The 24158-nt window shown below is 40.0% G+C and overlaps 1 protein-coding gene and 1 long non-coding RNA gene across 11 annotated transcripts in view; one reads left to right on the top strand and one right to left on the bottom strand.

The window, feature by feature from the left end:
• Positions 1-13389, bottom strand: part of CUL4B (cullin 4B) — a 55784-nt gene extending 42395 nt beyond the window's left edge. For 7 of the 10 annotated variants that reach the window (XM_045852207.1, XM_045852211.1, XM_045852206.1 and 4 more), the window contains exon 1: positions 13317-13389. In XM_045852207.1, the coding sequence (XP_045708163.1) occupies positions 13317-13377 (61 nt within the window). In that variant the 5' untranslated portion in view covers positions 13378-13389. Of the gene's footprint in view, positions 1-659; positions 773-13316 lie in introns of those variants that run through there. The other 3 variants (XM_045852209.1, XM_045852204.1, XM_045852210.1) reach the window with 1 other exon arrangement.
• A 1650-nt stretch (positions 13390-15039) lies between these two features.
• Positions 15040-16838, top strand: LOC123827771. Its single transcript, XR_006787339.1, has 3 exons — positions 15040-15108; positions 15404-15459; positions 16748-16838. It is a non-coding gene; the product is annotated as an uncharacterized LOC123827771 (long non-coding RNA).
• Positions 16839-24158: the final 7320 nt, after the last annotated feature.

Raw genomic sequence — 24158 nt, 5'->3', positions numbered from 1 at the left:
GCAATGCTCGAGGGGGAAGGGAAGAAAGAAGAGAGGAGAAACACAGAGGACGAGAAGGAAAGTGAAGGGGGGGGCTACACCGGGGGAATGGGAGGGTTTCGGAAGGCGGATAGGCTGACACCAGGAGTGAGCAGAACAAGGGGGGAGAGCGAATGAGAAGGCAGACAGGTAAACGGCCGTGCCGTCCCCCTTTCCTGCTTTTCGGTCTCTCTCCCCCCTTTCTGCTGGAGCGACTCAGTGAGTCAGTGAGGCTGCAGCTCCTCCTCCTTTTCTCCCTCTCTTTGGGAGGGGAGAAGCCGTGGCTGGGGGGAGGGGGGAGGAGAGCCAAGGCTTGTTATTGTCAATAGCACAAGAAGCAAAAGATGGCGCCACTTCCGGTCACGCGGCAGTGAGGGCGGGGCGGTATCTGTCCGGGGGTAGGAGGGGGGTGGAGAAAAGCACTGCGGGCTCCAGGGGGGCGGGGGAGCTGGCTGACTGCGAAGCGGCGGGAAAGCAGCGGCAGACGCGCCTGAGATGGTCTGGCACTTGGGCTCCCGCTTGCTCTTTGCTCTTGGTCTGCTGCCCGCTTCCTAAGCAGTGCTGTCCTCCCCCGTCCCGTGGATAACTCCCACCCCCTCCTTTACGGTCCCGCGGGAAGCTTCGCGCCGCAGCGCCCTTACCGGAAGTGACTGAGGAGACACTTTTCATAGCGCCCAGATCCTGAAGCCCCCAGGTCCGCAGGACTTGGGGGGGAGGGGGGAAAGGGGGAAAAGGGGGAAAAGGGGGGTATGAGAAGTGGACCGGGAGGAGGGGCGGGCCTCCGAAACACCTTCGGAGCCCCTGATTGGAGCTTTCTGAACGCGAGGCCAGCGGGGGGTAGGGGGGGGCAGAAAGGTGGTGAGAGATGGAGCGGGAAGGAGCTTGAAGGGGAGGGAAGGTGGTGACGGTGAGGGGCGGGGTGAGCTAGCTGGGAAAATAGGGGAGGAGGGAGAGAGGGATGGAGGAAGGGAGGAAGTAAAAAGTAAGGGTAGGGAGACTGGAAACTTTGAAAGAGATAAAGGAATAAGGACGGGTTGCAAGGCTAGGGAGGGAGTAACCCCAAATGGAGAAAAACATAATCATGCCGTTCTGTGTACTGCTAGGGAGGAATGTCATGAGGTTAAGATAGGAAAGGAAAAGAAACAGTTTAGCTAGCAAGGAAAACAGTTTTTGATTCGGTTGAGCTATAAATTGCTTCTTTTTTATGTCAAGGACAGCAATGACTCAATATTGAATAGGGCCTGACTTTTGATCCATTCCTCAGTAATGCAGCTACAAACCCTTTTAATTTCCTATCAGGAGCATTTTCTAAGATGGCTGGCTAGAGTTAAGGGTGCATTCTAAGGCCAAGAAACAGGAAGGTAACACCCCCCCCAACACACACACCCCTACAACACAATTCCCAGGACCAACCCCCAACCCCATCAGTCATTAACCTAGTAGTTTACATACTAAACGCCACTTATTTTACCAAATCTCGGCTCATACACTTTGTCTCGACGAATAAGTTTCAGGAAAATATTGCCAAAAGTCAATGTTTTCTACCAACGTATTCCATAAGCCAAAATTTTAAAATGGATTAACTCATGAGAACAAACCTCTAAATCGGGTTAAATTAGCAACAATAAACCTTGTAAACGTCCTGTTGGGAGTTTGTATTTAACTCGAGGGCACTGGGAGGGGGTGCAGAGAACACTGGCAGGGCAGAGTAATAGGGAAGAAAGGGGGACAATTGTAATTGAACAACAATAAAAAAACTAAATTTACCAACCTGTTGATCATTCTAACCGCAGAAACATTCAACAAGCATGTATTGAAAGACATATGCCACAAACTACCCCAGGTCCCTGCCATTGAGAAGCCAGCGGGGGAAGATAGTTTCAAAACTAATTTCCATAACAGTACTATTAACAGATGTACAAAGTGCTGTGGAAAGAGGTGAAACAAGAAATTTGGGGGAATTTTGTAATAGACTTTCACAGAGGAATTGAAGTTTATGCTGGGTCTCAAAGGGAGAATGGCCAAAAACACAAGAGGAGAGGGAGTAAAAGGCATTCTGAGCAGTGGAAACAGAGAAAGCAGAGAGTTTTGAAAGGGTCTGGCCTGTTTAAAGAAATCTGGAAAGTGCAGTGGGCTTTTCCATAAGAAAAGTAGGATGTCCAGTTGGAAGTAAGGAAGATGAGGTTCAGGAGTACCTGGCACAAAACGCCAAAACTTTTGGAGTCTACCTTGTAGGCTAGGGTAGACAGCATGGAAAAACCATCAAGTAAGCCCGGCTTTTCAAAGCAGGAGTGTGAAAGGCAAAAGATTTGTACACTCTGAAGAGAAACCAGAGTATAAATGGTGATGGATGGAACCTTGACTTGGAGTGGTGAACACACCATACAGTGTACAGAGAATGTACTGTGGAATTGTGCACTTGAAACCTGTATAATTTTGTTAGCTAGTGTCACCCCAATAAATTCAATAAAAGGAAACAAAAGCAGGGGAGTGACGGGATTGTAGGTGGAGTAAAAGCAGTTTGTATCCTACCTTGAGATATACCAGTTAGAATCCTAAGGATAAACCAATTTTCTAACTTTGTTTACACAGGCTCACTTTGTTTTTGTTTTTGTTTTTTCTCTCTTGAAAGCTCCTTGGTTAAAATGCAAATCCTCCTAGAAAAGGTACCATCTTGGGACTCTATCAGCTTTGTGCTGTTTGATGAGCCAGCTGAGAACAAGGCTGTAGTGGAACTTAGGCTCCAGGGCCACAAAAAATGCAGCTAGAGACCTAAAAGGGGGGGGCAGATGGGTTCCTGTCTATTTGGTTGTAGCGTATTGTCTTTGCTGCCTAATATGAGTCTGTAAACTCTTAAGACAAGGGAAGGTATCCTAAAACATTAAACCCTCTTATATTGTGTCTCACATTTTCACAAGATGCTGAACAACTGTGTAAATGCAGAGTAAATACTTACTGAATTGAATATTTCATTGAATAAGGATAAAATAGTGCCATATCTTTATAAAGAAGGATTAACTGGCTAGTTTTCAGGGTTATGAATAAGGTTGTTCTAATGCATGTAGTTCAATTCCTAAGAAGGGTGTATGGATGGGCCAGCTGATAATGGCCCAAAAGTACCTCTTCTAGGAGGATTTGCATTTTAACCAAGGACATTTCAAAACAAAAAAGTGGGCCCAGTTCTAATTAATGTATTATAGTCTTTAGAATGATGTATGGAAGTGCTAGCTATTTTTGAATTTACAAGTATTAGTGCAACGGGAAGGTGATGCTTTGCCCTACAAAGATAAACTTTTGTAAGTAACATAAAGGATAGCCAAGTCCTATTAATATTCAACTACATTCTAGTAATAATAGCTCCGAATCTGACATGGTTATCTAAACCCTTCACTCTACGGAGACTTACTAGTTCTAAAAGACCCTTGGTTCTTGAGCTCTAGCTTACTTTTGATGGCCCAGTAGTTCAATCTACTATTTAAGTTTTCTATGAAATATACTCAAGTGAGTTTTGTGGAAATATGTATATATGTTTAATAATCTTCCTTTTGACATTTTACAACCTCATTTTACTTTCAGTCCTCACTAAATAGCATATCTTAATATGGATATGTGATTTTTAATAGTGATTTTTTTAAATTTAACATTTACATTTTGTGGCACATACCAGTTTAAATATTATATGACATGTGAGGACCATAACTTTGTGACTTCTTGGCACCCTAGGGCCAATTTAAAAGAAGAAAATCCTCCCAATATTGCTTTGTAAAATGTCGTTTACATCAAGAATCAACTAATTGGGGCTAGCTAGAACAGAAACATATATTCTATACACGTAAATGTTAAACACATTCTCAACATAAAAATACATTTTTCAAGGTTGAAGTCACCGAAACCACAATAATCAAGACATGCAGTATAGGACACTATAGAATTATGGCCCTTATTAGACTAAACCAGACTGGACACTTAACACATACTCCATATACTGTATTAGAATCTTTCATCTTGTGAGTTTATTTCATACATTAGAAACATTAATTAAACTTTACAAACCTTCCAAGTGAGGTATAGTTATGATTGGCCTTTTAATCAAGTAAATGAATGAATTTGTAGGTATTTATAAGGGTAAATATATGCATAAAGGAAGAAATACAATGAGGACTAGTGTTTCTAAATTGCACTCCCTTGTTTCTGTAGGCATTTTTCTAAAGGGGCAGAATGTAACTTGTTTCCTTTTTTGATCAAAGGGTTTCCCCCAATGCTTGATTTTTTCTCCAGACATCCCAGAGCAGAGGCTTGTCAATAGATAGACATCCCCCCTCCCTGAAGTCTTGTTATCCGTGGGTGCAATTTTCCCTAAAAATAGGATACACTGCTTGCTCAGAATACCAAAGATGTTTCTGCAGCACGCTTTGTTTTAAGAATGTCGAGAGAGAAAAAAACTGCTGGGTAAAATGTGGCCCATGTTCTCCATCCACTTTCCTGAAAGACCACCTTTGAAGCAGGGAAATACAGCAAAGGCAAACCAAGCAGTGATGCGAAACGTTATATCATAATAAGCGCTTTGTTATGTTATCAACAGCAAGGTGCTGCTATGGGATCACTGAGGAGGCCAAAGCTTAAGTAAAGATTATCCAGCTGCACAATGTGAACTCACCCTTTGTCCATCCTGGAGTCGCTCTATAAAATAAGCAAGTTAGTCAAAAATGCTGAACCCACAGTACTCAGTAAAATGCAAATAACATTTCGTTTGTAACAAAATCATTTATCTTCTATGTAAAATTATCTTATCTACTGAAGAACTACTGACTCAGGTATATCAACAACCATTTGGACATAGCTCTGTTGCTCAGAGATTTTATCTACTGTCATATCCAGGAACCATCTGGAAAGCAGATTTAAAGACTAACAGGGCCAGGCCATTTGCCTTGGGGGGTTGGGGGAGGGAACTGAATCAGCCACATATTACTTCTTCTTTTGGTGCTGCCAAGCACTTGCTTATTATGGAGTTGCTGGGCCTATTTTTATCCTTCTGTTCACTTTATCAATGACTCTCACAGTCCTTCCACCATCACCATGCTTTAGGATTTATTCTTCAAATGGCATTCAGCTTTTCTTTTTCTCAAGAGCAAGGACAGTGTAGGGTTTTTTTTTTTTAATGTTTTATTTAGTTTTAGAGAGGGGCGAAGGGAGGGAGAAAGAAAGGGAGAGAAACATCGATGTGAGAAACACTGATTGGTTGTCTCTCGTAAGCACCCCAACCTGAGACTGAGCCTGCAATCCAGGCATGTGCTTTGTGGGAGGAAGCCCAACCAACTAAGCCACACCAGTCAGGGCAGGGCCAATGTAGGGTTAAATCAGTGGTTCCCCACTCTGACTGCACAACAGAATTGCCTGCGGAGCCTTTACAAAAACACCCTTGCTCAGGTTTGAAGCTAGTCCAACTAAAGCAGAATCTCTGTGAGTAGGGTCTCAGCTTTCAGTATTCTTAAGAAGTGTTCTGGATGTTTCTACATACCTCCAGGGTTGAGACCACAACTGTAGGTGAAGTAGGTGCCATTGTGATTTAAATGGCGCTGATAAGCCTTTGTACTCCTTTTAATGCCTGAAATAACAATTATTCCTTTTGATTAAAAAAATAGCCTCCTTGAACAATAAAACAGAGAAAGAGAAAAATAAAATAGCCCCCTTCTCTAGGAATTCTTGTTTTCAGGTGCAAATTAGCCAGAGTGTCTTTAAAGTGAATGGTTCTTGGGAACTAAGAATAATCAAGTACAAAGTACATGGAGGTAAACAGAACTAGGAGTAGGCTTTGCAATGGGTGGGGGGAGTGTTGGGGGTGTAAAGTTACCATCAAAGGAGGAAAGATTTTAGAGAGCACATTTTTGTTGACCTCTTGGTATTGCCTGGGGCCAATCCAGCTTTGTGAACTAAATATTTAAAGTATAGCCAAATTTAACTGCTTATTTTATCAAACAAAATCATGTTAAAAACCTAAGTAATTTTAATAAGCAAAAAAAGAGCAGACATTAGGAATGTAGGTTTGGTTGGAACTATTCATAAATGCCCAGCTTCTGAATTATCACTCACCATATGGATGTTTCTATTGCCAAGTCATCTGTTTTTTTCTGGTTTCATTAAATGTTCTTTATTCCCACCAATAGCATTATTTCTCTTGCCAGTTCATTTGATCATTCAACAAAAATGTATTGAGCAACTAACTACTTGGGGCAAGGCATGGTGCTGCTAGAATACAGAGCTAACACAAAATTCCATTTGCAATTGATTTTACAGCTTTTCAAGGCATTTTCACATGCAATCTTATTCTGTCCTTATAGCCACAGTGTGAGATACATCAGAACCATCCTCACTTCACAGATGAGAAACAGGCTCAGGGAAGGAGGTTAAAATGACTTGTCAAAATCACAAAGCCCACAGACTTAAACCAAACCTACTTTTTTCTAATTCCAAATACAGTATTTTCACATAGTTTACCATGTAGTAAGGAGACATGCTATAAAATCATCTCAAGTAATAGACAAGTTATGAAAAGACATTCAGAGTCCCACTTACCAGGAGAAAATATGAGAAATAGTAAAACTAACTCCTTTATTGAGGTTAGCCAAATCACAGTGTCCAAAAGGAGGCCAAGCTTGGATTCAGTTCAGGCTATCATTAAGCAGGCAGGACACAGCAGCAAGCAGGGTACATTCAAGGAGAGTGACAGCTTGGCTCTAGTGAATCCATTTGTTCTCTGGCTGGACCCTCAACCAGGGGCTGATCTTCACCGGAAGTAGAAACCAGCTCCTTCTGCTAGCCAAATCCACGCAAACACTGAATAAACCTTGCCATAGGACCCGTTATGATCCAGTCAGTGAGTATACAAAGACAACCTTTGCCCTCAAACAGTTCTCAATTGGCCTAGTGGGTGAGGAAGACAATTATAGGACTGAGATAAAAGGTTGCTAGAGGAACACAGAGAGACACCTGAACCGCCTAGGAGGATAAGGTGTATGTAGGAAGGAAGGGTGGAGGAAGGGTGAGGGTGGGGAGTTAAGAAGAGCTTCCAGAAAGAGTGATTCAATTTAAATTCATGAGTGTAAGTGAGAATTAGCCATGTAAGGGGAATAGGAGGGAGCTGGGGGCACAAAGAGGGAAAAAAAGGAGCACATTTAAATCCTTAAGGTGAGAGAGAATAAAGTATATTCAGGAAATTGCAAGACTAGTTCTCAGGGAATAGTTTCATTCCTAACCAGAAACTCTGGAGTGCTAAGGAAGGAAATCAAGACAGCATCCCTATCTCAAATCCCGTAAAGCAGCGATTTTCAACATTTTTTGTTTCATGGCACACATAAACTAATTATTAACATTCTTCAGCATACCAAAAATATATTTTGTCAATCTACAAAAAAAAGGTAAAATTTTGATTGATTTACAAAAAACAGTAATAATAGTTATTACCTACTATTTTTGCTCTGAAGTAACTTAAAAAAAATCAGGTGCTTATACTTGTATTAAAGACTTCTGGTACCAAGAATTAACCAATCAGATGCAACCTTATGTGACATGACCAATAAGATGCAACTCTATTATATGACCTGTATATTTATAGTTCAAGACAGAGCATTCAAACTAGATGGCTATGGTTGTGTTGCCTGTTGTCATTTTTTTAAAATTTGATAATCTAAGGGAAAAGAGGTCAGTGCTCTGACTAAATAGTCAGGTACTACATGTTTTAAGAATTCTTACGGCACACAGGTTGAAAATCACTGCCATAAAGCATTCCTAGGCCTCACAGCATGAGGCCTTACTCCTATACCTTATTTGCTGTTGAAGCTGTGGCTACTGGTAATAATTCTTGCTCTGAGCCACACTAGTTCAGGAATTGGACTTACAGTTGGGCTTATCCTTGTATATAGGAGGCTCAGAATCAGAAAGGCAGGGGTGGGAGGGCCTGATGAAGCATGGGAAATAAGATAATGAGGAAAAATGAGATAATACAAATGCTCTTATGATCACAAGACTGAACAATGCTATAGGAATGCAGAGAATGAGAGCAGGTTTTGGGAAATGATGGCCAGTAGACCAAATCCAGCCAATTGCCTGTTTTGATAAAGGATATTTTATTGGAACACTGTCATCCTCATTCATCCACATACTGTCTGTGGCTGTTTTTGTGCTAAAACAACAGAGTTTAGTAGTTGCCAGAGACCTGAAGATACAAAGCCAAAAATATTTCCTATCTAGTCCTTTATAGAAACAAAAAGGCTAACCCTTACCCTTGAACACAGTAAGCAGTAAAAATAGAGATATGGAGAATGTCTAGTGGTGGCACAAATAAAGAAAAATATTTAAATTATTAAAAATATAATGAAACAAAGAAGAAAAAAATCAAAACATGCTAAAAATTTTCTGTTCCTAGACTGCATCACCTTTGATACTACAAAGCATGACAAGAAAATATTCTTTGATAGAATGCCTAAATAAATCATGGTATATTCACACAACAAAATATTACCCAGCATTAAAAAATGAATTCCAGAAGATGGAGACATAAGTAAACATGCCTTCCCTCCTTGCACAACTATACCAAAAATTACAGCTAGACTACAAAACAAATATCACCCAGATTTGTCAGAAAACTGAGCTGTATGGAATTCCAACAACCAAGGATTTAAAGAAGCCACATTCATCCAGACAGCTAGGAAGGGCGGAGGCATGGAGAGGCGCAGAGGGTGGAGAGGTATGGAGATCCAGAACAGGTTGTCCCACATCTAAATTGGGAGGGATACCTCAGGGGCGAGGGATCTCAGCCCCAGACCAGACCACACAACCCAGGGTTCCAGCACCAGGAAGGTAAGTCCACACACGTAACTTCCGGCTATAAAAATCAATGGGGGTTGGGGTAGCAGAAGAAACTTTGGGATTCTCAAGATACTCCTCTTAAAGGGCCCAAAGTGGACTTAGGACTCATACAGATGCATCCCCTCTGTGATTCCACACCAGAGCAACAGCTGGAAGGACACCAGTGGCATACAGAGAGAAAGTGACATGATTGGCAACAGGGCGAGTGCCAGGAGACAGCTTCCTCCTGGATAAAACTCCAGAGGCCAGGCAGTGGCATTGTCCCCTCTCCAAGTCCTTCCCCACGCAGAGCCACAGAGCAGTGACATGGATTGCCCTGCCCTGGCGATTACCTAAGGCTCTACCCCATACAACTTACAGGTGTACTTTTCTACAATAGGCGGTGCTACTAAGGGAGTCAAAACAGTTCTACTTAATACATAGAAACAAACATGGGGAGGCTGCCAAAATGAGGAGAAAGAAATATGGCCCAAATGAAAGAAAAAAAACTCCAGTTAAAGAAGTAAACAAAATGGAGATAAGCAACCCATCAGATGTAGTGTTCAAAAGACTGGTTATTAGCATGCTCCAGAAACTCATTGGGTACTGCAACAGAAAAAAAAAAAAAGGCCCAGGCAGAAATTAAGGTTACATTAAGTGAAATAAAAAAAAAATCTATAGGGAACCAACAGTGGAGGGAATGAAGCTGGGAATCAAATAAATAATTTGGAACAAAAGGAAGAAAAAAAGCATTGAACCAGAACAGCAAGATGAAAAATAATTCAAAAAAACAAGGATAGGCTAATGAGCTTCTGGGACATTTTTAAATGCACCAACATCTGAATCATAGGGGTGCCAGAAGGAGAAGAGGAAGAGCAAGAACTTGAACACTTACTTGAAAAAATAATGAAAGAAAACTTCCCTAATTTAGTGAAGGAAATAGGCATAGAAGTCCAGGAAGGACAAAAAGTCCCAAACAAAACAGATACAAACAGGCCCACACCAAGACACATCATGGTTAAAATGGCAAAGGTTAAAATAAAGACAGAATCTTAAAAACAACAAGAAAAAAGCAGATAGTTACCTACAAAGGAGTTCCCGTAAAACTGTCAGCTGATTTCTCAAAAGAAACTGCAGGCAAGAAGGGACTGGCAAGTATTCAAAGTGATGAAAATCAAGGGCCTACAACCTAGATTACTCTATCCAGCAAAGCTATCATTTGGAATGGAAGGGCAGATAAAGTGCTTCTCAGGTAATGCCAAGTTAAAGGAGTTTGTCATCACCAAGCCATTATTATATGAAATGATAAAGGGAATTATATAAGAAAAAGACCAAAATTATGAACATTAAAGTGGCAGTAAATTCACAACTATTAATAATTGAATACAAATAACAAACTAAGCAAATAAGCACAACAGAACAGAATCATAGATATGGAGGTCATTTGGAGGGTTATCAGCTGGGAGGAGGGAGGAGGAGAATGGGGGGAAAGGTACAAGGAATAAGACGCATAAATGGTGGGTACAAAATAAACAGGGGGGTATTAAGAACAGTATAGTAAATGGAGTAGCCAAAAAATTTATATGCACAACCCATGGACATGAACTAAGTTGGGGATTGCTGGAGGGAATGGGAGTACTGAGTGGAAGAGGGTAAAGGGGGAAAATTTAGGACAACTATAATAGCATAATCAATAAATTATATTTAAAAAACAGAATTCCAGCTACATACATAAATCACAGAAATAATGTAACATGAAAGAAGCATATCATGGAAGAACACATATAATTTAATAACTCTCTCATAAAGCTCAAAAATAAGGAAAGTTTATAGATATATATGGTAAAACTATTAAAATTAAGAAGGGAAGCCCTGGCTGGTGTAGCTGAGTGGATTGAGTGCCAGCCTGTGAACAAAAAGGTCGCTGGTTCAATTCACAGTCAGGGCACATGCCTTGGTTGTGGGCCAGGTCCCCATTTGGGGGTACATGCAACCACAAGTTGGTGTTTCTCTCCCTCCCTTCCTCCCTCCCGATCTCTAAAAATAAATAAATAAATCTTTTAAAAAATTAAGAAGGGAAATAATAACATAAAATCCAGGATAGGGGATTGCTCTGGAGGAAGCAAAGGGGGAGAATTTAGGTAGATTCAAAAGCATTGATAGTGTTCTAGTTCTTAAGCTGATGATGTGTTCTTGGATATTTGTTTTATTATTATACTCCATAAATGACATATCACAAATATCCTTTTGTATGTATTAAAATTATATAATAAAAAGTTTTTAAAAGTCAAATATAGCAAGTGGTGACCTGTTAAACCCTGGATCATAGCAGTTTGAAGGAATAATGGCTGGCAGGGATGACAAAGACAACTAGGACTGATTTTCAGAATATTTAAGAATTTGTTATGGGTTCCTTGAGATTACTTGTGGGCTGGGGGAAGCACTGTCCAACCTGGTGGAATTAGATTTTCCTTGGTCCACAAGATGGGGGCTTAAAGTTGTAATTTGCATATTAATAATACAAATCTGAACTTAGTGTATAATATTATCAAAATGTGCGACTGGGAGATCTATGGGTTACTTGAAAAAGGGAACAGTGTGTACAAAGACATGAGGGTATGAGAAAAATCACGTACCATTTAAGCAAATGCAGTATTATCATGCTGTGTGACTGACGTGTGGTGTAACTGCCTTGTGGTATGCCTCTGTGGGTTGTGATGGGAGATAAGACAGAGAAGCAGGTAAGGTTCAGGTCCAGGTGAAAATTGTAAGCAGTGCTTCAGTTTGGACTCAATCCAGGATTAAGGGCTTCAAGCAGGGAAAGGAATAATATGATCAGCTGTACATTTAGACATGTCAAGTTCTCCACAAGCTTTGACTACACAATAAGGTGGCTTCCCCGCCACTCATTGCCCCCCAAAAACCCTTTCCCCAAAGATAATCTCACAGCTAACAACTTAGTAATTAAAGGTCTTTTTCATTATGTTTAACGAGATACAGAGTTTTGGCTTTAAAAAAATGGATCATATTATATGAATTGTTCTGTGATTTGATTTACTTTTTAAAATAGTATATTATGGACAGCTTTACCAGTCTGTATACTTGTATGTAGATGTACCTCATAATTTTTAAGGGCAGCACAGTATAGTATGTGTAGATGTACATACTCCTGTCAGTTCTTTAAAAATTCTAATCATCACACTTGATTGTGGTTTCTTTTTCCCTTTTCCTTACTTTTGCTAGACTGACTGAATTTCTTTTTTCCCCTTTTTTCAACTATTAGCAGTTCTACACACTATTTACATTCTATTGATGGGTACCTTTCCATTTTATTTACTTATATAAAGGACACACATACACATTCTTCTCCTATAAAAACAATATAGAGGAATATAGGATAAAACATAGATGGCTCCCTTCACTGTTAAGTTTTGTTCATCATCTTCCTCAGCATTTATGTACATATATATTTGTATATATACTAATAGGATGCATTGGTATTTTGAAAAAGGAGCCATATTTATTTATTTTTATTTTTATTTATTTATTTTTAGAGAGATGGAAAGGGAGGAAAGAAGAGAGGAAGAGAAACATCAATGTGTGGTTGCTTGTCACAGGCCCCCCACCAGGGACTTGGCCTGAAACCCAGGCATGTGCCCTGATTGGGAGTTGAAGCAGCAACCCTTTGGTTTGCAGGCTGGTGCTCAGTCCACTGAGCCACCCTAGCCAGGGCAGAAAGCTTTGGTATTTTTAATGCTGTCATTACTGTACACATAGCTCCACAATTTACTTTTTAAACTTAATACGCTTGGAGATCTTTGGACATCTTTCTATGACAGTACACAGAGATCTATTTCATTCTGTTTAAAGGCTGCATACTATTTTATGGTAAAGATACACCACATTTTATTTAACCATTTCCCTATTTTTGGATATTTGGTTATTTCCACTTTTCTCTTACAATAATCATGAAGCAATGAACGTCCTGTAACACAGATCTTTGTGAATGTATAAAAATATTTCTGAGGATATATTTGGAGAAGTAGTATTGGGTCGACAGGAAGATATTTAAAATCTTGATAGATTGCCATATTACTCCTCATAAATGTTGTGCATACTCTCCTACTTCCAGAAAGACTGCTGATTGCCCACACCACTAGCAACATTAAATATTATCAACTTTTAAAGTTTTTTGCCAAAATGTTACACAAATTCATTCTCACTATAAAACAACCACAGCAAAGAAAAGCAGAAGTGCCCTCTTGACCACCATCACCTGATGATAATCCTCTCTCAGGAAATTTATTTCTACATTGCTATTAATTTTTCTATTAATTGTTTTGTTATGTTTTATCTTCTTAGGAATAATTTCTTAATAATTTACTCAAGCTTCCTAGACATGTTCTTAAAATTATTTGTACTTAACTATAAGTTTTATTAGTTCATTGACTCACCATTGTCTTCTGACATGGCCTCATCATCAGTCTCATCCCCTGATCCAGACGACTGTGACATTGTCTGTCTTTGGGAGCCTATGTTAGAAAACAGAGAATTCACTTTTACGAGCAGCCCTTTCCCATATCAGTATGGTGTCATGGACTCATTGACTTTAGTTTCTTAACCAATTTTACCCTATTTCTTTCAGATCTTCAAGAAAATCCTCAGAATTTTGGCCTACTAATCACACCCTTTCCTGTTATTCCTTGTGGTTATGGCTCTAATATTTTTTCTTCTTTCATTTAAAGTGAATTTGGGGGAAAACACATTTGTTCAGACCAACATCTTAAATTGGAAGTGTGGCATGTCCTTTTATTTATTTATTTTTATTTTTGACACAGTCTTTTTTTAAAAAAGATTTTATTTATTTTTAGAGAGAGGAAGGGAGGGAGAATGAGAGGGAGAGAAACATCAATACGTGATTCTTTCTCATGCACCCCCTACTGGGGACCCAGCTCACAACCCAGGCATGTCCCCTGACTGGGAATCAAACTGGCAACTCTTTGGTTCACAATCCAGCACTCAATTCACTGAGACACACCAGTCAGGGCTTGACAGGGTTTTTTAAATGTTATGATGGTTTAGCCCCTGCTGGCTTGAATGCCTAGAAATAGTGTTCCTTCAAAGTGTCCTCCAGCTAATTTGGAGGGTTCTCCAAAGTACAATCTCACTTCTGATCTGAACCATGTCTCTAATTATCTTCTATTTTGGCCTTTGGCCTTTTCATCAGGCTACAGTGCTGTGGTTGTTGAGGGTTCTCCTGTGGTCACAACCTTGTTAGGAGGGTTTTGTGTACAGATAACTATGGCTCTAGCATTCTTTTCTCTAAATCCTCCATATTGCAGGCGAGTAAAGGCTGTAAAACTTCTAATATACCTTTTCTAAACGTTTGGGAATAATGAGTGAAACTACCTTGCCCAAAGATGTGACATCGCTTGAAGTCTTGGCACAAAGCAGATCAATAAGTTCCTAAAGGGATACCCTCCCTGCATATTACCATCCCTAATGGTGGCCTAACTCACCGTCCGAGGAGGACGAATAGGATTTATTGCTGCCCTGTTCTTCTACTTCCAGTCAGCTCTATAACCCAAGCGTTCAGAAGAAGAGATTCAGTAAACAATAATCACCATAGCGACGCTTGGGCCCTTTCTTCACGTGAAGTTCTACCCACGATTTTCTGTTTATTTAATCCTTTCAAGGATGATTGACAGTAGATCTGACCAATCCCTTCAGGGGAAACTCCGCCGGTTTAACGGGGGCCTGGTTGACCTCAAAAGCAAAAGATAAAACTTAAAATGACCTGAAATAGGTACATTTCCCAAAGTCTGGTTTATTCTAGCTTTAATAAGACCACTTATGGGATATAGGCAGGTCAGCCAAGGTTGTTCTGTACAAAGCTGGCACAGTTCCTACCTGACACCACTGCGGAGTCCCTCCCTCCTCTGTGACACCACACCAGCCAGGAGGGGTGGGGTTTCAAGGCCCCCCCTTCCACCCCGTCCCATCTCAGCTGAGGGATGAAAGGGAAGGAAAGTGGGGGATAGAAGTGAAGATGGAAGACCAGGGGTGTAAGTCTAGGCTCCCCACTTGGCTATTCCTGGCGTGAGTTGGGATGAAGCCACATTTTTTACCATGGTGAGTGGCTAGGTAAATCGGTTATCTAAAATTTTCTATCTTCCTAGGCTGCTGTTTTCCTGATCCTTAGTCTACTGAGTGCAGAATTTTATGGGAGCTTTAGATGTCTCACTGGTTAGTGTTTTACATGTATCTTGTGAACGGGATACGTTTTTTCTTGCTTCTATTTGTTATTGCTAGAAGAAAGCCATTGGAATATAATAATAGAATGTTAACTGTAAAATCTAACTGGTGGGTATATTGGTGTTCACTGTAAATTTCTTTAAACTTTTCTGTTTGAAAATTTTTATAATAAATGTTGGAAAATAAAAAAAGGAGTTACTCTATAATCTTAAAAAAAGAGAAAGCTATAGGATTCAGTATATTTATCTTACATCCAGCTTATATCAGTTGGGACTCTTGTTTGCAGGTGACAGAAACCTAACTTGAACAAGCTTAAGAAGAAAATGGAGATTATTCATTTATGTAAGTGGGAAGCCCCAAGCAGATCTCAACCAGGCCAGAATCCAGAGACTCAAATAGTATTAGGCTTTCACTCATCTATTTCTCTTCTTGACTTCTCTCTTTTCTACTTTGCCTCATTCTCTAAGATTCTTCCACGTGGTAGAGACAGGACTACCAGCTGTTCTGGGGTCACATCCTTATATTTCAAGATCCAAAGAAAAGAGAAAGCTACTTCTTTATCTCTGATTTGGAATATTCTAAGACAGGTCTGGGTCACATGTCTCCCCCTCTAAGCTGCCATTGTGTTTACCAGGGTATGACATTATGATCAACCTATCCTGGGGTTAGGTGTCCAGCCATGTATGTGTGCGTTTATGCTTGTGTGTGAGTACACATGGGGAATAGGGCAGGGTAGTCTCACTGCCCATCCTATCAGGACTATATTGAAAGGACAGTGAAGGAAGAACAGACCTCCAGAGGAAGAAGAGTGCTATAACCAGAAGCAGGAAGAAAAGAATATTTTGTAAACCAAAACAGCAGATGTCCACTACATATATTTCTGAGTTTTAATAATTTTTAAATTGCATTTCTTGGATTCTCAATGCATATAATCATATCATCTGCAAATAATTACACTTTTTCCTCTTTTTATCTTTCTTCCTTTTAGACTTATACATCTTATTTCATTTTCTTGGTTTATTACATTTCAGAACCTTCAAAACACTATGGAGGACATTCGTGCCTTACTTCTGAATTTCATGGGAAATGACTTATGATACTTGCTCATAGCTTTTTGATACTCTTTAGAAAGTCTTCTTCTATTCCATTGTACTTACAGTTTTATAAGGAGTGGATGCTGATTTTTATTAATTAATTAATTAATTTTTAGGTAACATTGTTTAATAACATACATTTCAGGTGTACACAAAATAATTCAATATCTGTATACTCCAGTGATTTTAAACCTTTTTAATCTTATGGCACATGTAAACTAATTACTCAAATTTTGTGGCACACCAAAAAATATATTTTTTGCTGATCTGACAAAAAAATAGGTATAATTTTGATTCATTCACACCAGCCATCTATTGTTGTGTTGGCTGTTGTCGTTTTTTATTTGATAATCTAAGGGAAAAGAGGTCAGTGTCCTTGACTAAATAGTCAGGTAGTGCATGTTCTAAAAAGTCTTGAGACACACTCGCTGAAAATGAAAATGGTATGCTCTATTGTGTACTCACCACCAAAAGTCTACTTTCCATCCATTAGCATATACAGTGGTACCTTGGTACTCATTGATAATTCATTCCAGAATTCATGAAAAGTGCTGAGACCCATAACTACTGAGCTGTTTGCGACCTACTGTGAGACTGACACATCAACCTCGGTTTCATCAGGACAGAGGGGCACCAAGTAGCAAGCAAACAATGAGTGCTGAAATATTTTCTTGTCAAAATGCGATGAGTACAGGATTTTATGGGTTCTGAAGCTGATGAGCAACAAGGTATAATTATATTTGATCCCCTTTACACATTTCACCCTCCCCCACCCCATTCCCTTCTGGTAACCACCATTCTATATGTATCTGTGAATTTGCTTTTGTTTTATTACATTTGTTTGTTTTTTACTTTTTAGTATTATGTTCCAGGTATGAGTAAAATCATATTGTTTTTGTCCTTTTCTGGCTGGCTTATTTCATAGCTGATGATTTCTATCCAGTGCCTTTGGGCCATCCATTGACAGATGAAGCTAAATTAAAATTTAAAACTTTGTAATAAGTGCAGAAGTGAAATACAGAAGCTACCCTAAAAAATAAGGAAAGGAAAAAGTGGAATGTAGGGTTTTTATGAAACTAGGAGATAAATGTTACATGAAAGCACAGTTATGAAGGCAAAAAGCAGGTGATCAGGTGGCTGAATGATGATAGCTAGCACTAACAGAAGCTCTCACAATATCCCATGGACTGTTTTAAGTGTTTCATGTATGTTACCCCAGCAAAAAGTCATCTTATTTGTAGAAACTGAACCAGAGACACCTGAATGCTCATGATAGAGCTGGTTCTGATAGGATTCTTAAAAGCTGGAACATTTTAGTTTAAGGTAGTTATAAGCTTAGCAAGTAATGCATATGTTAAAGCTTTCGTTTCAGACACTACAGATAAGGCCCATCCTGGCCCCTGGAAAAACAGCTGACCTCCCGGAGCACTGCTAAAGATCACTTCCTGGGGCCAAGTGGAGGCATCCAAACCATTGTGTTTCAGGGAAGTGCAAATGAACACCTGCCCCTGGGAACAGCTAACTGCCCAGGACAGGAATGTTGCAGTTTCTTCTACTTGACCCTCCCTGAATTTCAAAACCCCTCACCACACCTTGTTTATTCCCTGCTATAAAAACCTTGGCCTGGAAAGAAAAGAGAAGATGGTCTATTAGGGTATGAACCTGAGATCTTCTCAGATCACCAGCCAACTGAATAAAGCTCCCATAAAGATTCAATCACTGTCATTGCTTATTGGGTTTGGTAGTGACAGGCAGCCCGAACTCTGATGTCTTTTGTGGTTTCAGTTCTGCTAGTGAAAATTAATTGAACTATACACTTATCATTTGTACATTTCTGTATTCTGTGTAAATAAGAAGTTTTAAAAATAGATTAAAAACAAGTGCATGAAAATGAACACAAGAGGTTATAGACTTGGAGACAAGTAGGGGTAGTAGAGTGTGCTAGATTGAAAAGAGGGAAACTAAAGGAAAGTCAGGGTTTTTTTTTCCCCACACCCAGTTCCCAGAATATAGGCAGCCAGGTATATATCCCACATAGGAAATTTAAAGTATCCTTCTCTGGAGAACTGAAACCCCAGGGAAAAACTAATGATACCATAACCAAAAGGAGCCTGCCATCCAATCACCATACAACAAAGTCCTCCTCACACACAGCAGGCACTTAGAACTTACAATCAGCTTTTTAGTGCCTCATTATTCAATATGAACAAATGACCAAGGATTTCAGAGGGACTTCTGGCCAAGATGGAGGTGTAGGTAGACACATTTCACCTCCTTCAACAACCGTAAGAGGGATCATAACTAATTTCAAAACAAAAAAAACACCCAGAACTGCCACAAAATTGAACTATGTGGAAGTCTGACAACTAAGGATTTAAAGAACTGATATTCATCCAAGTGAGTCGGAGGGGCAAAGATGGGAGCTAGGGTGGAGAGGCCACAGTGTGATGGTGATGCAGCAACACAGCAACTAGCCAAACAGGCGGTCCCACATTTATGTGTGGTGAATAAAAATCAGGAAGTTTACCTGAGGAGCAAGCTACCCCAGCCCCAGGCCAGAATGCACAGCCCAGGGCTCCAGCACTAGAAACAAAGCCTCATAACTTCTGGCTGTAAAAACAAATGGGGGTTAGGGCAGCAGAAAAAAACTGCTGGTCTCTCAGGAAAGTCTGTTTAAAAAGCCCACACAGTCCTAGGACATACGCAAACCCACCCGCTCTGGGACCAACACCAAGGCAACAACTAGAGGTGCGCCAATCACACACAGGAGGTGGGTGAAGTGACTGGAAGCAGGGTGAGTGCCAAGCAAGCCTCCAGAAGCCAGGCAGTGGCATTGTCCCTCTCTGACCCCTCCCTCACATACACAGCAAAAAAGTGGTGAAGCAGGTTGCCCTGCCCTGGCAAATACCTAAGGCTCTGCCCCATAAAACTTAACAGGTGTGCTAAGTCAGGGAGTCAAAGCAACTCTACCTAATACACAGAAATAAACATGGTCCAGAGGCTGCCAGACTGAGGAGACAAAGAAATATGGCCCAAATGAAAGAAGAAAACAAAACTCCAGAAAAAGAATTAAACAAAATGGAAATATCTAACCTACCAGATGCAGATTTCAAAACACTGGTGATAAGGATGCTCAGAGAACTCACTGAGTATGGCAAAATCATAAGGGAAGAAATGAAGGCTACACTAAGTGAAGTAAAAATCCACAGAAAACCAACAGTGAAGAGAATGAAGTCAGGGTTCAAATCAACAATTTGGAATATAAGGAAAAAATAAATAGTCAACCAGAACAGAATAAAGAACAAGAATTCAAAAAAAACAACAAAAAACCAAACCACAAGGATAGGCTAAGGGGCCTCTGGGACATCTTTAAACATACCAACATCTGAATTATAGGGGTACCAGAAGGAGAAGAGGAAGAGCAAGAAATTGAAAGCTTACTTGAAAACATAATGAGAGAAAACTTCCCTAATTTGGCAAAGGAAATACACATGCAAGTCCAGGAAGGACATAGAGTCCCAAACAAGTTGGACCCAAAGAGGACCACACCAACATACATCATAATTAAAATGCCAAAGATTGAAGATAAAGAGAGAATCTTAAAAGCGAGAGAAAAGCAGAGAGTTACCTACAAAGGAGTTTTCATAAGACTGCCAGCTGATTTCTCAAAAGAAACTTTGCAGGCAAGAAGGGACTGGCAAGAAGTATTCAAAGTGATGAAAATCAAGGGCCTATAACCTAGATTACTCTATCCAGCAAAGCTATCATTTGTAATGGGAGGGCAGATAAAGTGCTTCCCAGATAAGGTCAAGTTAAAGAAGTTTGTCATCACCAAACCACTATTATATGAAATGTTAAAGGGGCTTATCTAAGAAAAAGAAGGAGATCAAAACTATGAACAATAAAATGACAACAAACTCACAACTATCAACAACTGGATCTAAAAAACAAAAACAAAAAAACAAAGCAAACAACTAGAACAAGAACAGAATCACAGAAATGGAGATTATTTGGAGGGTTTTCAACTGGGATAGGGAAGAGGGAGGGTGCAGGGAAAGGTGCAGGTATTAAGAAGCATAACTGGTAGATAGATACAAGATAGACAGGGGGAGGTTAAAAATACTGTAGGAAGTGGAGAAGCCAAAGAACTTATATGCACAACCCATGGACATGAACTAAGGGGGGGATTGCTGGAGGGGTGGGAAGGAAAGGTGGAAAAACTTGGACCACTGTAATAGCATAATCAATAAAATACACTTAAAAAATAAAGGATTTCAGAGAGTTCATGGACAGTTCCAACATGAAAGCCAGAGGCTAAAACAAAAAACAAAAGAGGAGGCTTAGATAAAACAAAGACAATGCAAGGAAGAGTCAAAAACATAAAGATAACTGGTGTGCTTCTACTCCAATTGGTATATTCAGAGAAATAAGACAATGTTACACTTATAAAACATCAAACAGGATTGAGGGGAAAAGAAGGCCCATGTGGAGGCACACCACTGTGAAATTTCAGAATCCAATAGTTAAAGTGCAGACCTTAAAAGCTTCTGAAAGCAGGAAAAAGTAAAAGGTCCTATACAAAGGATTAAGTGTAAGAATTACATTGGTTTCTCAACAGAAATAGGCAAAGCTGAAGTGGAGCCATGGCATTCTCTTCAATATTCTTAGTGAATATCATTTCCAGTAGAGAATTCTGTATTCAGCCAAACTATCAATTGGGTATTAGAATAGAATAAATACATTTTTGCTCAAAAGATTTCCTTCCATGCATACTCTTTCAAAAATGATTGGAGGACATGCTTCACTGAACCTAGAGAGTAAACCAAAAAGGAAGCCATGTCATCCAGGCCCTGATGGGTGTGACTCCATTAGGCTGGTTCAATTTCCGGTCAGGGCACATGCCTGTGTTGAGGGCCAGGTCTCTGGTTGGGGGCGTGTAAGAGGCAACCGATTGATGTGTCTGCCACACATCCATGTTCCCCTCTCTTTCTTTCTCCATTCCCCTCTCTGAAAATAAAATAAATACAATCTTTTTTAAAAAGACATGGCATTCAGGAAACAAGATCTGACAGAAGAGATTGGAATATGAAGACATGGGGCTCTAAGATAAAAAAAAAAAACAACTACTAGATTATCCATTAACTTAATCTGTGGAAAGTTATACTGAAAGTTTGTTGGATAGTTTGGGAAGACTTAGCCATAAGCACAAACAGGGCTGCTGTGTACAGCTGCTCAGGCTATGTGCTGCACAGCTATGTGGGGGATCATAGAAAACTAAGCAAATAAAAAGGAGAGATAATTATTAAATCCAGAAAAATAAAAAGGTTGTTTAAGAAAGGAAATGTAATCATAATATAGTACCTGGCTCACCAGGAAATTATTTATACATAATCATAATAATGTTGATGGAAGGAAACTTGGCTTGAAGTAGTGAATACACACAGAAAAACAAAACAAAGAATTATCACAATAATGTAAACAATTAGATCCCTTTATACAAAAGCTGCTATAATTCTACTGAGAATATGAAGAGAGAATAGGGAAAAGGTAAGAGGGCTAAATAACCTACAAACATACTACCCTAAACAAGCCAACTCTTGTCCAATCTTGAAAGCTGAGAAGGGTTGGGCCTGGGAGTGCTAAATTAATCATGCTACTGTGCAATGGAACACTACACAGCCATTGAAAAGAAAGTTATGGAATTGTATATCTGAAAGGTGTGTATGATGCATTAAGTGTGAAATAAGCTGTAGCCCAATATGTGTTGAATAATCCCCATTTTGGTTTTAAAATTATGAATAGATATGTTTGCCTTATATATTCATGTAAGCATAGTAAGTCAAGAAGACAATGAGGCATACTATTGATATAGGGAATTTCTGGGAGATGGTATTAGAGAAGGGCACATATATTTTTATATCTACATCTATATCTGTATATCTACATGTGTATCTATCATCTGCTATAGGGTTGCCAAGAAAATAACCTCTGGTAGATATGGTGATGGGTCAGGTTAGGTGAGTGGGGATAGATTGTGGGGGCCAGAGGGGGAGGTCAGTAGAGTCTTTGTCCCTAGTTCCTGTGCACAACTGTTGGAGAGACCTAGTGGTGGTTAATGGTCTCTGAGCAGGCTGTTGGTGGTATTTGCATTCAAGACCTCTTTTTGGTTCTGTGAGTGGCTCTATTAGAAGTGAGGTGGGCCTAGTATTTAAAACAAGAGTTTGCCAGTTGTTGTAGGCCAGATCTCTGGGCTGGTCTATAATGTTGGCTCTGCAAGGGTTCAGGGAGGTCCGAGATCTATCTCTTGGGGTGGTGGGTGCCGAGGAGCAAAAGCTACTGTCATAGGAGGCTCATTTGAGCAAAGTTTCTCTGAGCTTGAGCCTGACCTTTTAGGCCTGTGTGTGGAATTGGGAGAAGCCCCAGGGGGTGGAGGCTTATCTTGGGCATTGTAATTGACACTGGAAGAGGCTATTGTTTACTATTTATGGTTCTGCAGGATAAGTCCTGCTCAAGGGTATATATCACTGAAGGGGTCCGTGTGTTGGGGTGTATTAAATCTAGCCTATATTCTGCTTGCCAGCAAGCTTTGTACCCTAATGCAAGGATGCCACTGTCAGAAGAGAAAGGTGAATGTTTTTATACTTGGACTACCCAAAGGGGTGCCTTTTTCTAATTAATGTACCCCAAGAGGGCCCTTTTTCTTTCACAGTTTTTTCTGATCCAGGGTGTTGCCTGCTAGTTGCTGCTTTGACTCTCTCAGAAGCACTGATATGCAGATAGAAGATTTTTAAATCCTAATGGTCCTGTTTTGGAAGTTCTGAGTAATCAGAAGCCATCACTGGAAGAGGCCCTTTCCGCTTGCCTCTCAGAGCAAGCCCTCGCTATTCTCCTTGCCTCAGGCAAATTGACACTTTCGTCAGATTAGATCAAGATGACAGCCTAAATGTTTGTTACTTTGTTCCCATCCTCTCCTCCCCAAATTCCTTAAAACATCAGAATGGGGAGGGGGAAGTGGTGGGGGGGGGAAATGGATACAATTATACTTGGACAACAATAACAAATATGGGGGGGCAAAAATTAAGCAAAAAAAATCAGAAGAGCAAAAGAACTCAGAGTGGTATTAATTAATTAAAGGAAAATGTACTATCAGTAGTTCAGAAATTGAGATGAATTCCTTAAGGAGTGGCTGGTGTGGCTCAGTGGATTGAGCACCAGCCTCTGAACTGAAAGGTCTCCAGTTTGATTCCCAGTCAGGGCACATGCCTGGGTTGTAGGCCAGGTCCCTGGCTGGGAGTGTGCGAGAAGCAACCAACTGATGTTTCTCTTGCACATTGGTAATTCTCTCCCTCTCTTTCTCCTTCCCTTCCCATCCCTCTGAAAATACATAAATAAAAATATTTTTAAATGGTTTAAGGATTTTTAAAAAGATTTTATTTATTTATTTTTAGAGAGGAAAGGAAGGGAGAAAGAGAGAGAGAGAGAAACATACATGTGTGGTTGCTGGGGGCCGTGGCCTGCAACCCAGGCATGTGCCCTGACTGGGAATTGAACCTGCGATGCTTTGGTTCGCAGCCCGCGCTCAATCCACTGAGCTATGCCAGCCAGGGCAATAAAAAATATATATATATATATATATATATATTTTAATAAATGCTGGGGCAGGAACAGAGAAAGGTTTTTTGTTTTTTTGGTTTTTTTTAAGATTTTATTTATTTATTTTTACAGAGGGAAGGGAGGGAGGGAGGGAGAGAGACAGACAGACAGACATCAATGTGCGGTTGCTGGGGGTTATGGCCTGCAACCCAGGAATGTACCCTGGCTGGGAATCGAACCTGGGACACTCTAGTTCCCAGCCCGCACTCAATCCACTGAGCTATGCCAGCCAGGGCAAAATATTTTTTTAAAAAATGAATTCCTTGAGTATAGAAATGAGATATGATCATATTG

This window comes from Phyllostomus hastatus, unplaced genomic scaffold (genome assembly GCF_019186645.2).
Source record: "Phyllostomus hastatus isolate PE091 unplaced genomic scaffold, TTU_PhHast_1.1 phas_contig_90, whole genome shotgun sequence".
NCBI lineage: Eukaryota > Metazoa > Chordata > Mammalia > Chiroptera > Phyllostomidae > Phyllostomus > Phyllostomus hastatus.
This window is presented reverse-complemented; position numbering and strand designations above follow the sequence as displayed.